The following is a 15,446-nucleotide window of genomic DNA, read 5'->3' on the forward strand; positions in this document are numbered from 1 at the left end:
TGAGCAGCAGTCAGTGAGAAAAACATTGAAATCACAGCAGGCTCTGCCTCTAAAGTCTTTTCTTCTCCTCTGCTGTGAATTTGGTCAGGCCTAGCTTCATTCTGCATGCAAATTGCTTTGGAGCCCTTGCAAACGATAGGTCGCTCAGGATCTCTAAATGGTGTGTGGCCGAATTAATTGTGGTGACACCCTCGGTGCCATTGTGTTATATCCTGTGGGCTCTTTGAGGTAATTTCCTTGCTTCGCTGTAAAACTTCATCAGTATGACTGAAGTGGCTTCCTCCAGTGGCTGGCCCTCCCTGCTTTCTATATGTCTCAATAACATGCACACTGAAAAAAAAAAAGTGTTGGACAATTAAAACGTTTAATGTGCTGGAGGATTACACGTTGGAACCCTTCAGAATGCGGACATCAGCAGCAGCTCCAGACTGTTTCAATGATTAGCTTAAAATTATTTCTCTGCACCATTTATAGCTGCTAAAGAGGCTAATGTGGACTGTGTTCAAACAAGATTTAAACCCTAAAGCCTCTCTAGTGCCCCCTAGAGATTACAGCAGTTTTTGCATTGAACATGACAGTTATTCAAAGAGAACATATTGTAGCAGCTGTTTGAATATTAAAGTACAAACATTAGCATCACTAGGTACAGAGTGTTTCACATTAAACTGTGTTCATCAGTTAGTAGCCTTTCTATTATTAAAGAGATACAAACAAAAGCATATTCTGCTTTAGAAGAGACCTGTACTACACTAGGAGACAGACAGTGCCTTCTGCTTTTATTTCATTTATGTATTTTATTTATTTTTTTATTTTTTTATTTGGAGCAGCTTAATGCTATGCAGAAAACTTTCAAAATGACAAGTCCCACAATTATTGGTGCCTCTGCTGGTTGCAAATTGAGCAGGCCCCCAGGACAGCACCTAGTTCTCTCCTCTAAAAACTAGCATACAGTTAAACTCAGTTCAGCTTATTTGTATAACACCAAATCACAACATGTGTTATCTTAAGGCACTTTGTAAAAAAAAAAAAGAAAGAAATTGAAGTCCAATTAGTTCATTAAGTTCAGTTCATTACTCAGATCAGTCTAAAAAGCTTGCACCGAGTCCTCCTGGATGTAATGACAGTAGACAATCACTTGTGTTGTCATTGACTTTCCAGCAATCCCTCACATCAAGCATCCAAACAGGAAGAAACCCCCAGCTGAGCATCTTTGTTCATTCCTCTTCCATCACCCTGTATCCACTCTGATTTCTTTTCCTCAGGTTTTCTAAAAAGTTTATATCTGTGAACAAGCTTTCCAGTGTCTTTGGCAGAAAATTGACCCACAGCATACCGACTCCTCCATCATGCTTTTCCACACATTAGTCATTGGTTTTGAGAAAAATGTCAGTCTTCCAATTCCAGTTAAAAGTCCTAATAGCATTTAGCAAACGCCATCTGTTTACGTTTGTGATGGTAGGGTATAAAATCAGATCAGATGTATCGGTTGTAGTCCTCTGCAGTCCTCAAACAGCGAGGCATGAAAATGTTTTCATCCTCCTCCCTGTGTGTGTGTGATGGAAAGATCACACACACACAGCTTATTGTTTCAGAAATAAGCTGAAGCAATAGCATCAACACACATCCACCTTATCTGAATAAGCATGTTCTCTCATCTTTCCCAACTGTGTAACCACTTAGCGGTGCGCCAGGCAAAGAAGTAGTCATGGTTTACTAATTAAAAGTTTTGAAACAGTATTTTAGGTTATATAATAATAACATTAAGATAAGATTAAACAAAGCTTATTAAATGAAGCCAACATCCACCTGAGCATCTTCCCTGGAGAGAATAAAAACAAAGTTAGCGGCGTCATATGGAAGGTTAGTCTCTGCAGAGCGCTGCTTACGAGACCAAATCACTGAGTCCTTTAATCATGGCTCAAAGTGCATCACAGGCGGGATCTAAACTGTTGCTGGAAACTCATTATGTCATGTCTAACGGCTCCTCTGTCATTTGGTGACCGGCGTGTTTGTGGCTCCTCGGTGGCATTAAATGCAGTTCAGCTGCAGCAGCAAGCACAGGGAAGGTCTAATGAGACAAACATGCAGCCTTGTTATTAAAGGAGGACCTCATTTCTGATGTTTACCCAAACAGAGGTATCACTTCTGCAAACTGCTGCTAACCTCAGGGTTCAAATCTTTCTGAATTAAGGTGTTAAACTGATTCCCTCTCCTGCACACAGTCAATTACTGACATTTATTTTACACTTTCCTAAAACTTCACTCCCAAAAATGGCAAAACAATAATTTTATCCAATAACGAACTTTTTCAATCTGAGGTTAATCGTTTTGTTTTGTCGTTGCTACAGAGGTGCCGTCGTCCCCTAAAATTGAAGAAGTGCAGCCGTTCTCCAGCACGGCGGTGGTGGAGTTCGAGGAACCGAACTCCTTGGGTGGAGTGCCAATATTAAAGTACAGAGTGGAATGGCGTTTGCCTGGGAAGGAGTGGAAAAGTAAGGAGTACAAAGCTGAAGACGGTGAGCATTTTTTTTTTATCTCCCTGGAATGCATCTCCAACTGGAAATGAAACTCAGAGAGCAGCAGGAAGATTCATTCTGGATTTTTCACTGTGTTTGATAAAACAGCATGTAGACTGCTGCAGACACACAGTTCTGCTCCATGAGGTTCAGTGTTGAGGTAAACAGAGAGTCGAGCCTTTCCTACATTTCCTCCCGAAAGTTGCTTAAAAAATGTATCGTAACAAAGCGCAGCAGCTATTGCAAGATGCCCCGGGTGATCAATTAACTCACGTTCAGCCCTGTTTTATGATTTATCACACATTGGAGCTGACATCAGAACCTTGTACTTAAGATCTCAGATAAAGCTTCAGTTGGTTTCATCGGACCACCCAAAAATTGTTGCTTAGTTTTAGTAAATCTTTCTCCGAAAGACCATTTAGTTGTGCTTTCTTTTTCTACAGCTTCCTCCATCTACAGTAACTTTTTCCAGGAAATCTGCTACACTTAACTTTTAATCAGCCTTTGGGATCAATAAAGAATCTTGAATTGAATTTGAATTGCTATGATCTTGTGACGATATTGTCAGCACCCAAACAGTAGTAAATATGTAGACATTTTCTGTTTGCATATCTACTTATGGACGTCTATGTTGTGCATCAAGATCTGCAATTTGAATGTAGACCTTAAAACAAACATCTGTCCATGTAATGAAACAGTTGCTGTTTACATATTTAATAATTGACTAACTGAACCCTTAAAATCTTTCTGCCAGCTGATATTTACATGAAATTACCCAATTATGATTTTGTTTCTCCATCACGATTACTCTGCTGCTGCATAGTTATTATTTAGCTCCAAGTGGAAAAAGCTTCTCTTCTCAGTTTCGAAGTGCTGAAGTGTTTCTGTACAGCCGTTTGGTATCAGCAGGTAATCCAGACATGACAGTGGCTGACGTCAGGACAAGAGGTAGAGCACAGTGTAGTGTAAATGACAGCGGGTTCAGATGCTGACAGGCCCCAGATAATATCCCTGTCCCAATGACGGCTCGCAGCGCACACAAATCTGGATGCTTTTCGTCTCCCCTGCCACATGGGACGCATCAGTCAGCGGCTGACAGGCTCAGCTGTCAGCGCCAGGCCCGAGAGCCGCCCGTCATGCAAACATGTTCGCGAAGCCCAACACGCGGCTGAACAGCAAATGCCACCGAAATATCTCAGCCTTTGCTACAACGGCTTCTCCACCGCAGAGAAATTGGAGCGCTTTTCAAAGCAACGAGACATTTTCCCGAGCCTTGTTACGTTCTGAAATCAGACAGAGCAAACTAGGAGCTGTTGGAGCAGCAAAATGCCAGGGAAGAAAAGAAGCAAAGTGTGGCTGATAAAGAATTATCAAGTGGCGGAGTGTCTCAGCAGAGAGGCTTTTGTATGTGAACCGGAGCCACCGTCACATGTTTTAAAGGCAGAACTGTCAGACGTAGCTGGCTCACCCACCACAGTGTAATCACACAGCGCCTCCATGTTAGCATACGCTAATTAGAGAAAGCTCCAAATGAACAGACAGCCTTTGCACAGAGCTGCCTTCACATTACAGTACAGCTGGATTATCTGTGTTGGAGAAACTATTTGTCTTTGTAGCTGAATTTTAAAGCTGGGATTTGAACAAACTACATTTTGCTCTTCGGCTTTAATATGTGTCTAAAGTCTGAAGTGTGACAACAGAAGCTAGAATTGCTCTAGTCATGGTGGCAGCCATTCTGTTAGTCCTTTCCTATGCTCTTGTTTGTCATGTTTTTGGTTGAGGTGTTGCACATTTAGGATGTTTTCCCCTTTGGTTTTGTATGTTGTGCAGCTAGAAAGATGTTTGCTCTTACTTTTTTACCTTCAGATGAGATGTTGTTTTATTTTTGTTTTTTGTTTTTTTTGTTTTGTTTTGTTTTGGGTTTTTTGCAACCAGAAGCTGGTAATTAGCATCTCTACAAGTTCAAATAGCACCTCAACTTTGACCCCACATCCCAGAGGAAAGAAGGCTTCATGGGTGCAGAGCAGAGAGAGAAGGAGGAAGTTTAAACTGTCATCAGACAGAGATCTAAAGAGGAAACAGCAAAAGCAAATGAGGTTGATTAGCAGTGCTAGCCAAAAACTGATGGTGTCACTCAGGACATGTTTGTGTAAGAAGATAGTCTCTGCCACATATTGACTTGTTGGAATGTTATTTTAGTCTCTACTGTCATACTGCAACAGTCTTCAGTCAGAGGCTTCCTTACATTTATGCAAGACTGTCCGCTACTGGAGATCCTTCCACTGACAACAATTGTTTGACGATACTTAGGCGTTATGAGTTATGATAATATTTTATTTTGCTTTTTGATAAACAACATATTTTCAAATGAATTCAATCTACAATATCCCAGAGATCACTGTGTTTCTTCAGGCACCAGAGCAGAATCTTTCATTTTAAATTGTGCTTTTCTCATATGCTCAGAATTAGACTGATTAATTAACAGTAACATGTACAGGCGTCGTCATCCTGCAGCATAAGGATTGTCTGTCACAGCACAGAGGCTGAATTTGTAGCAACTGTGAGGTTCTGTGGAGATAACCTTTTCCAGAAGCAGCAGGAACCAAATTACTGCAGGCGGCCGAGAAATTTCATCAAAACACGAACCGTTTCGACGCTGACATCAATTATATTCCGACGCTAAAAGCTATGAATCCATCTGGCGAAGCGCTTTCTAGTTGTATGTAAATAGTTCTCTCTGAAACTCCCTCTGATTGAGATGTTAATCTCATACACGCTGTCGCAGTAGTGGAGACATGTTGCACAGGTGTTTTTTTTTTTTTTCTTTTTGCACAACTGAAATTAGCTCTCGGCTATGAAATTACTCTGCTTTGTGTCGCTCAGTGGGGCATCAGCCAAGTAGCTCTTTATGACACGAGAGGAAGCGCATGCATGTCGGGTGTGTAGAATCCTTACGTTATCAGATTAATTCACCTGATTCAGGAAACTTGCACTCACAGCTGCTATTGATTGCTTTCCCTTTGTTCTACACCTGATGACTCTTGGGTTTTAATAGATCCTTAATTTAATTCATTTCCCTGCAATTAAATCTGTATTGGGAGCCCACAATGCTCCCCCAGTAATTATTTTTCAGCCTTTTGGCCTGCTTTCTTCCTGCTCCCACTTTTTACCCTTTCACTGCGGTGAGAACTCCTCTCTTGGGGGAAAAAGTTGTTAATATTGTGCAGCTTTTCTCTGAATTAAATGTTGGGGAATGTTCCATTGATAACATGCGTTGCAAAATGAGTCATAGCTGTTTAACGTTTACACTTTTGGTAATCTTACAAACATAAACCTTGACACATCAGGGACGTAAGTGATATGTAAAGTTGGGCCGCAGCATCGTTGGGTTGATACATGGTAGTGGCATTATCATGCTGTGGGGGGTTGCTACACAGAGTTGATGTGAAGACTGACAGAGCTAAATCCAGGAGGATCTTGGAAGAAAACATGTTAGAGGCTAAAAAGAGGTGAGACTAAGGTCAAGGGTCAGCTTCCAGCAGGAAAACACGCAGCCAGAGATATTATAGGATAGCTTGGACCAAAGCATAATCATGTGTCAGAATGGCCTAGTTAAAGTTCAGATCTAAAGTCAACCAAGAATCTGTGGCTTATTATGAAAGTTGTTGTTGTCCAGATGTTTTTCTACCATCTGATTGAGTTCATGTGATTTGCAAATATCAATGTGCAAAAGTGTTTAAGCTAGTAGAGACACATGGTGGTTTTAACCAGCAAAGAATGATGGTCTGGAATAAACTCCACATTTTATTTTATATATTTTCTAAAAAAAATAAAATAAATAATGTGAGAAACACAAATCTGTTTCCCATATTTCAGAATTATATGTTCTGCTATTTTATGTTGGATGCAGAGCGGCTGTTTATCCATTACTCTACCTTCACTAAAGACTTGAATTTCCAAGCCACTCTGAGTGATGAAAATGTCTAAATAACTTTGTCATCGTTACATTTCTATTTTGGGAACCGATAATGCAAATCCACTGATGCTCTCTGAAGGGAGTCGGAGCAGACAACGGAGGAGGAGACAGTCAGTTAGTACTAGAGGAAGTTTGATGAAAAGGGTGAGCAGAAAACAAAACGATGAGTCATCTTTCGGTTTTGTTGCAGGAAATGAAGGAAACATTTGTACACCTATTATCTTCCAGATAATAACTGTTTGTGCCCCTAGATTCTATAACCAGGCTGAAGATAAGCAACAACCTTATATCTCAAGTCGACACAAACAAGATAATGTAGCATGATTTAAATGGTGAAGAGCGGCTTTGGCTATTTATAAAGAATAAAAGAGAAAAATATGACGGACTTCTGTTCCTGCTGCGGTGTTTTGATCCAATTAGTGTCTAAACAGCAATCAGCTTTTTCTCCTTAGATGTATCATCTGGTGTAATGACCTCGACGTCTCTTCAGCAGACATGACCAGGATAACCATCGTCGGACTGAAACCGGAGACGACCTACGAGGTCAAGATGTCCGCCATCAACGGGAAAGGCGAAGGCGAGAGCAGCCGTTCCAGCACTTTCAAGACGGAGCCAGTCCGTAAGTGCCTGCCTCTCCTCCCGTCTCCCTGCTCCAAACACACCCTGACCCTCCAGCTTTGAACCTAATGCAGCTCCCTCCACCGCGTCCAGCAGAGCCCAGATGCTTCAGTCCTCTTTTCTCACGCCAAGCCCCGCCGTAGTCCTCCTCCCATCAGACGGGAGCACGAATCCACCGGCCGCTGCCGCTTCCTAACTCAGCCGCCTCATAGAGTGACCTCTGCAGAATGTATAACGTGTGCGTTTCTGTCCTCGTGAATGTGTGTGCCACACGAGATGCCTTTGCGTCTTTGCCCACAGCTGAGGTGATTTAGACTTTTCTTTCTAGACACTTCATACGTATTTATAAATCTGATTTACACTTCACTGCAGGGAGACGCAGCTCCGTATTTATAGATCACCGGCAGCATGAATTTTTAATATCGCAGCCACAGGTCAAGTCCTCCTGAGGAGAGTTTAGATGTTGTGATGGTGATGGCAGTGCATGATGAAGAGCAGAGGTGTTTCAGGAGGCTTTGAACTGTTTTTTTTTTTTTTTTGTTTTTTTTTATGAAAGGGAGCAAAGTCATCTGAGAGGAAGGAAGATTATTAAGCACACAGGGAACTCCAGACTTTTTTCTGAAGGGGCATCCAGTTGGTTCCCTGGAAGCAGGATGCATCATAAGTCCAGTGCCTCCTGCACTCCACATCTCCTGCACAAGTCTGACAGCGGCCGAGATAAAACGATTCAGGAATAATCCAAACTAATGGGTTTCTGGCAATGCTTTCTCATTCCTGAGGGTTTAGTGGGAGAAACCCGGGAGTGGGTGAGCTGAAAGACTTCATTTCACAGTGAGCCAACACATTTTAAGAGCTGAACGTAACACGATCGGCATATTGAAAATGATGGACAATACAATAGAGACGATAAGGAGGATAACATTTTTACCCGTTAATCTTGAGGTGTCCTAACAAACTAAACTAACGTATTTAAATATGTAAATGCATTCATCAAATGATCCAATTAGTGAAACTTAGTGCTGAAAAAAAGTCCAGCAGGTCAGAATCTGGTTGTCTGCTGTGTTTTCAACATACACCTTTTTTTTTTTTTTTTGCCATGCACATTTTTTCTTTCAGGTCATCATACATGTTCAGCATCTTTCATATATACTGCCACCACTGGTAAAGATGTGCAAAGGCCTTTAGATAAAACAGCATCCTGCCATTCAGTGCATTGTGGCAAGAGGAAGTTTTTTTAACGTATTAGTTATTGCTCTGATTGTGAATGAGGGAAGGTTTAGGTGAATACTTTTTTTCCTGGTTTACCTGATTGCCATATTATCATATCTTTCCCATTTTGAAGAATAGCTATGAAAAATGGGCCCCATGTGTCTCTCCATATGTGTTTGCTATGAAATCAGGAAGTGATAAATTAAAAATAAATAAATAAATAAATAAAAACATATACATTTGGTACATTTAATTCATAGAGAGGTTGTTGGGGTGCCATTGGTTGTAATACTGCAGATTTTGTGAAAAATGAAAGAACATTAATAATGCAGGGTTTGTTTCATGTGGTGAAAGAATGGACTCAATTTTAGATATTTTTTTAAAATTTCTTTTGAAAGTGTAAGCTCTTCCTGCAAAAAAGACAAATTTATTTAAGTCTTTACACATTTTTACCAGAGGTTGCCAAGTTACAGCAGGCAAAAGGTTGAGATCAATACTGACTAAATAACAGCACAGATGTTGTTTTTTTTAATATTTGAGTTCAGCTAACATTTTTGCTTGTATAAACTGGTGATTTTTTTAAAGTAGAACATTGTTGCTGTTTTTTTTTTTTTTTTAAGTGACCACAAGGGATGGTTCTAATTGGCTGCTTTCTGACAGCAATGTCTCACAGAAAGCATATGTGAAAGTTTAACTTAAAGAACGTGAACTGAGAAAATGTAATAGATTAGGGCAGATTGTACAACATCTTGCAGAATTTTGAAAAATTGTACACATTTGTACCTTTTTCAAAGTGATATAATGAATCACTTTCTGTGAATAACAGATGTATATTCTGTTGGATTCTGAACAGGAGTAATTTGTTCTGTTTTCTACATGCATGTCGATATTTAGCATGAACAACTTAAAAAAAAAAAAAAAAAACTTAAGCCAACAAAATGTACAGTATTTCAGTTTAAAATGTGCTCTTCTGCCTCATCACTTTTAGTTTAGTGCAGGCCTGCTTCAACTTTACACTTGGCATCGGGAGTAAGGAGACTTTTATTGATCTAAATGTTTCTCTCGCCACCAAATGCCCCATCCGTGCTCAAAGAAGCGAGGAGGTAAATTTCTGTTCGATCCCAGACTCATTGCTCATTGCTGTGGTCGGTCTCGCTCAAGCAGTGGTTGGCAGAGTCACGTTGTTCTGGCTCTTGTTTCTTAGAGCCCAGTGGCTTGTTTTTGAGTCCCTGTAGATCTGATAAAAAGCAGCAAAAAAAGTGAGGCAGGAGAGAGAGAGAGATGAAACTGACGGAGATGTTGTCATGGTAACACCAAAAAGCTTCCTTTAGCACCTGAAGAGAGTTGAAATTGTGTTATGGGTTTTTTTAAATTTTTATCTCCATATATATTTGAATTCATCCGCTGCACTAAAGTTGATTCTGGAGGGCTTAGGAAGGAAACTTCACACGCCGTATTGCAATGCACATATCATGCATCAAACAGGCTTTTATTGTTTAGATTTTTGATTTGCAGAGTGTGCCGAATGCACACCAGCAGAACTGCAAGTTCAAAATTTGCATGTTTGTAGGTTTTGGTGACATGATTTACTGGAGATCAGATCACTGTGTGTAAATTTAGGATTTTATTACCTTCTAGTCAGTTTTTGTTGACAATATGCTAGCATATTGTAGCTTTGCCTAGATGACACAAGTTGAGGATGTGTAGGAACGAGATAGCAGTGGAGGAAAATTGTCTCTCTTTATTGACACATTGAGACGGGGACGCAACTGTTCTTATTCTGTCAAAAGAAGAAGTTGATGGTAATTAGTAACCTAAGTTTGAGGAACACATTGAAATTGCGCTAAAAGTGAAAATGACTGGGACAAGACTTGTTCCATATGAAGGTTGTTAGAATATGCTGAAGTCATTTGAAGCACGCCACCACACCCTGCAACTATCACCCATCAGGCAAACAATATCAAAGCCCCCCAGAACTCAGAAGGTGAAGCGAGTTATGAGATTCATCCCAGTGTTTGTGACCATCTGATCCATGGCAACCAGATCGGTGTATGCTCTAAACAGCAGCAGTGTTTGGGGTGAACAGATGAATAAATCAGATACATAGCAGAGGAGTTGTAGAAGGATTTAGTTTTTCTGACAGGTAAAGTGATAAAAAGATCTTAGGCTCATTATTTACCCGTGAATGGAGCCAGCTGGTTGTTAGTTCACATTCAGGTCAAGTCTTTGTTTTTCCTCAGCGCTGTTGGTCATATTTTACAAGTATTCGTTTTTTTTGTTGTTTTTGTTTGTTTTTTTTTTGTCTGAAGTATTTAGGTATCCATTATTTTCTTATTGAACTGAAAGGTGTTTGGGTAATCATCGATTTATAAGTGAATCAAAGCCTTCTGGGTGAAAGAACTAGGTGATGGTTCTCTAGCTCAGAAAATCCTCTTAGAAATTAAGCATTAATTTCTAAGAAAATCAACAAAGCTCCATCGTGCTATCCATTCTGAGGAACGTTAACCTTCTTCTCATTCAGATCTTCACGTCAGGGTCATGAATGGATGTTTGTTTTCCTGTCTGGCATCCTTTGTCTCCTGCTTCCATCTGCACCTCATCACCTCGCTGCTCCTGTAGAGAAGTCCCCTTCAACGTTTTCCTTATTGTGCCTGAGTCAGCATTGTTATGAAGATGTCTTAATAGGCAAATTTTCCAATAATCTGTATTTACATTCAACAGACAAATTTGCCAATGCTGAACCGTGAACAACTGGGGGTTCACTACAGTTAGATTATCTTTAATATTGATACTTAGACTGATGATCTAAAACATGAACTAGAGACAAAACAGCTAAAATCTATGAGGAATCTCTAAGGGTGTCAATACTTCTTAACATTTCTGTATGTTAGAGATTATCCTATATTGTAATTTCTGGTATTAAAACCCTAGAAGAGATTTTTAAGTTACTCTCGAATTAAAATGTTAGTAGATGGAGGTGCTGGAAGTTATTACATTTCACTTCCTAGTTGTGTGTTATGACAGCATCTTTTTAAAAAAAAGTGAAAAAGAAGAGAAAGCAAATGCATAATGCTCAGTGAGGCGGTGTAGGGGAATGGCACAGGGTTAATGATGCAGCAGGACACAGCTGCCCTTTTTCATTGATCATATTTCTCATTTTATTGTTTCTGTTCTCTTTGTGTTATTGTTTTCTCATGTTTTTCCCCTCCATCTATTCTGTATTCCACTGGACTTCTCAGAATATTCTCTCACAAGTAAGTTCTTCTTCTCCCTTTCTTATCTGCTTATTATCTGCAGTTTGCATCGTTTCCATTGAACATTCCTCATTATTAACAATGTTAACGACAAAGTGACGTCTTTACCGATTCCCATTCATTCATCATATGTCCATTTCCTTACTGTAAAGTCGATTGAAGATAGTTTCACAAAGGTGCGACGACAACAGTGATTTTTCCTGTTTCTTCTTTTGTGTGAAATGCAGCAGTGGCTCAAATCACTTTCAGACATGGAGAAAAGACATGAACACTAGAGGAGGCCTGAGTCATGTCAGAATCAATGTCCATCCTGATCATTTTTCTTTCTTTTTTTTTCTTGCAATAGTGCAAAAACTTTCTGTCTCCAAAATAAATAATTTAGACTGAAACAGTCAGAATATTCCAGAAAGTCTGTGACTTCGTCTGAAAAGAAGTATTCATGCACCTTGAATTACTCCACAGTTTGTCACGTTACGACTACGAGGTTCAATGAAAACTTTAGAGAGCAAAACAGAATCATGAGGACCAAGGCTGTTTAAAAAATGTCAAACAAGAGTTAGATTTTAAATTTAAAACAAGAGTTAGATTTTAAATTTAAAACAAGAGTTAGATTTTAAATTTAAAACAGAGTTGGGTTTCACAATCACATCTGAGTTTTTGAACATCTCGTAAAGCTCTGTTCAATGTGTCACCTGATTGTGGAGGCAGGATGAACCTTTGGTTCTGCAAAGTACCGACTCAGGGGTGTTGAATACTAAATGAAGTCACAGTCTTCAGACTTTTTCTTATAAAATCCTTTGAAATCATGTGCTGTTTGTCTTATATGTCAGAATTATGCAGCACTGTGCGCTAATCCATCACATAAAGTCCCAATAAATCACTGTGAAATTTCAGGTCTTGATGTGATAAAATGTAAAAAGGTTCAAAGAGTGTGAATACAGTCGGAAGGCAGGTAAAGCCGCTATGCTTATTCTAAAAGCTTGACTTAATTTGCACCTTAATTAGTCAGACACGGGGCAGAATGGAGGCAGCATCCAGGGAATAAACTCCAGTTATGATGCAGATGGTGTTTACTTCAGAAATGCTCTTATTCCTACACTGTGAGGAACACAGAATCCCGGAAGACCGGAAGATGTTGGACTCACTTTTGGGAAAACAAATATTCATCGAACTTTGTTCTTGTTTTCTTGAATGGGACCAAGATGTAATGACTAAAACATGCACTCTGACATTTTCATCAACAAAACCATTGTTTGTTTTTCTGTTTTGCTCCAAAAAAAAAAAAGAAAGAAAAAGCATAATCAAATTTTAATGGAAAAGTAATTTTGATCCAAGAGTCACAACTGAATTAAAATATGCTAAGCTGCTATTTATTTTTTTCACTAATTATTCTTCATCACCTGAACTGAGCTTACCAACATATTGTCTTTTTTATTATTATTATTTTGACATGATTTGAACCATGAATATTAAAACTGGGTGTAGATTTATTTCCCTGTAGAACTCATCAGCTCTGACAGGTTGTTTATTGTCATCAATGCCAATTACACCAGCGTAGGCCAAACTTTATAGTTACTGACAAACCTACATTTTCAAATATATTTGAAATGCAGTCAGTACAGCAGGTGTAATAAATCTCCACACCTGAAGGTTTAACACATTGATTAGGACTTGAACACATTGTTGGTGCTCAGCTGTCGTCCAGTCAGACGCTGGGTCACATTAAGAGCAGCAGCAGCTGCATGGGAGCGTTCCTGCCGTTTGTGATCATCACTAAGCACTGAGGACTACTGCTTCTCTCATGCTGTTCTCACCATTTTTCAGTTGCATCATCGATCCCACCTGCTATCGCTGCCACCACTATGGCCATTAGTGAGTATATGCGAGTCCAGCAGTGTGTCTGTCACATCTCCCTGTCCTGCCTGCCTGGCTTCACACGTAGCGTAGATGTTCGTTAACGTTTGGTGTGGCTCACAGGAGGCGATCGTGTTCTGTATGATGAGCATAACCAGTCCAACACAGAATTAGCTGATATTGGCAGCTTACCTGCTTTTCTAACTCTGTTGATTCGTCCTTAATCACACTAACACTAAACAGTTTAAATGTGACAGGGCTCCCACACACGGGAAGTTGCATACCTTTCTCAAAAGTTTTGCTGAATGTTTTAACTGATTTTTAAACTCTAAAGTTCATCTTGAATATATGACAAAATTTTCTAGATGTATGGATGGATAAAAATATGGAGCGACAGATGGAAAGATGGAGTAGCTGGTGAGATGATGGATGGAGAGACAGTTGAAAGGATGGACAGACATATGGATGAAAGAACAGATGTTTGAGCGGTGGGGTCGATGGACCAACAGATGGAAGGGTGGATGGACAGACGAATAGTTGAATGGGCAAAAAATTATGGATGGTCACATGTAAAGATGGACCAACTGGACACAACTTTTAAATAATTGGAATTCAAAAAAAACATTGAGAAAACAAATATTTTTTTTACTTACTAATTTTTCTTTTTTCAAACTAATCCTAATTTTTGTATATTCTTAAATTCCCTTCCTTTCCAGACTGCATAGGAACCCTGTTTGTGGTTATAAATAACACATTTATGTATTCGGGTTCCCCGTAGGTTAAAATTGTGAAGTTTGTTTCATTGTGACGGAGGATGTTTATGTTTCCTGTGGCGAATCAGTGATCTCAGAACTAACATGCTTTTAGTAGAGGCAGCGATAAAACACTAGCATGTTGCTGTAAAAGTTGTGGGTTTTAAAGGGCCTCAGCTACTTTTCAACCTGGAACTAATTATCATCTATTCATCATCCAGTCATGTCTGTCAAGAATTCCTCCCAACCCATCAGCTCATGAAACTATTGAGGTTTTCTGGCTTCAGTCTAAATTCATTGTAGGTTTATAATATTGAGTTTGTGTTTTACTCTTCATTCCTTTTGGGCGCAGGAGTTTTTGTACTTTCATTTCCTCCTAGCGGGTGTCTGGACTGTGTGGCATGTCGGGGTAAGTCAGGCCACAGAAGAATGGTTTTACTGAAAGGTGCCCTTTTTCTTTTCTGTCCATTTGTTGTTCTACCTTCTCTCTGCACATAAACTGATTTCTGACTCATGTTTCATGATGAGTAGATCCTTAAAAAGGACAACTAGAAGCAGTTTAGGGAGCCTCGTTGATCATCATGGAGAATTTATTATGAGACATACAAATGTTAACAATCAATATAAATGAGCTTCTGTAGTTTGATCACCTACACCCCTTCATAGAAACTCTTTATCTCATATATGTAGCAAACAGCAGGTCATGTGTCAGAAAAAGGGAATTGTTGTTGCTTTTCCTTCCTTTTCTTCCTCATAGAAAGGATTCCTGGCTCAGTGGGTCTGTGTTCAGCTGTCTCTGTCCTGGTATTGATGGAGCTGTTGCTGCCATTAACTTTATTTTAACCTCTCTTTTTTCCAATAGAAAGTACTACTGGTCCAGTTCTTCTGTGTTTACATGTCTGCTTCCTTAACAAAGCTGATTTTCTTTTCTACAGACTGCACTGATGATCCAGCTCTGTTCTGTTTAGCTCTAAAGACGCTGACTAAGCTATTGTGGCCCTTAACGTTGTGTTCTGTCTTTCGTTCTTTTAGAAGAGTTCCCCTGACTCACTACATTATTTGGTTCAGATATAAAACTTCCTGGACAAAGACAGTGATAGTTTTGCTGCCATCAACTTTTTGCATTTTCTTCTGGTGTTTTTAGTCATAGAAAGTGCTTCCTGTCTCATGGACAAACTTATTAATAGTTATTGCTTCCATGATCATGTGCTTGTGTGTGTTTCATGTGTTTCTCTCCCAGAGAAGGAACAACAGGCACAGTGGTTCT

At 39.6% G+C, this 15,446-nt stretch overlaps 1 protein-coding gene across 13 annotated transcripts in view; it reads left to right on the plus strand.

The window, feature by feature from the left end:
* Positions 1–15,446, plus strand: part of ncam1a (neural cell adhesion molecule 1a) — a 281,082-nt gene that overhangs the window by 229,624 nt on the left and 36,012 nt on the right. For 4 of the 13 annotated variants that reach the window (XM_016676905.1, XM_007562969.2, XM_007562972.2 and 1 more), the window contains 2 exons: positions 2,349–2,516; positions 6,986–7,111. In XM_016676905.1, the coding sequence (XP_016532391.1) occupies positions 2,349–2,516; positions 6,986–7,111 (294 nt within the window). Of the gene's footprint in view, positions 1–2,348; positions 2,517–6,985; positions 7,112–10,300; positions 10,304–11,558; positions 11,574–13,397; positions 13,446–15,446 lie in introns of all 13 variants that reach the window. The other 9 variants (XM_016676899.1, XM_016676901.1, XM_016676906.1 and 6 more) reach the window with 4 other exon arrangements.

The sequence above is a fragment of the Poecilia formosa genome, unplaced genomic scaffold (genome assembly GCF_000485575.1).
Source record: "Poecilia formosa unplaced genomic scaffold, Poecilia_formosa-5.1.2 Scaffold143, whole genome shotgun sequence".
In the NCBI taxonomy this organism is placed as follows: Eukaryota; Metazoa; Chordata; class Actinopteri; order Cyprinodontiformes; family Poeciliidae; genus Poecilia; species Poecilia formosa.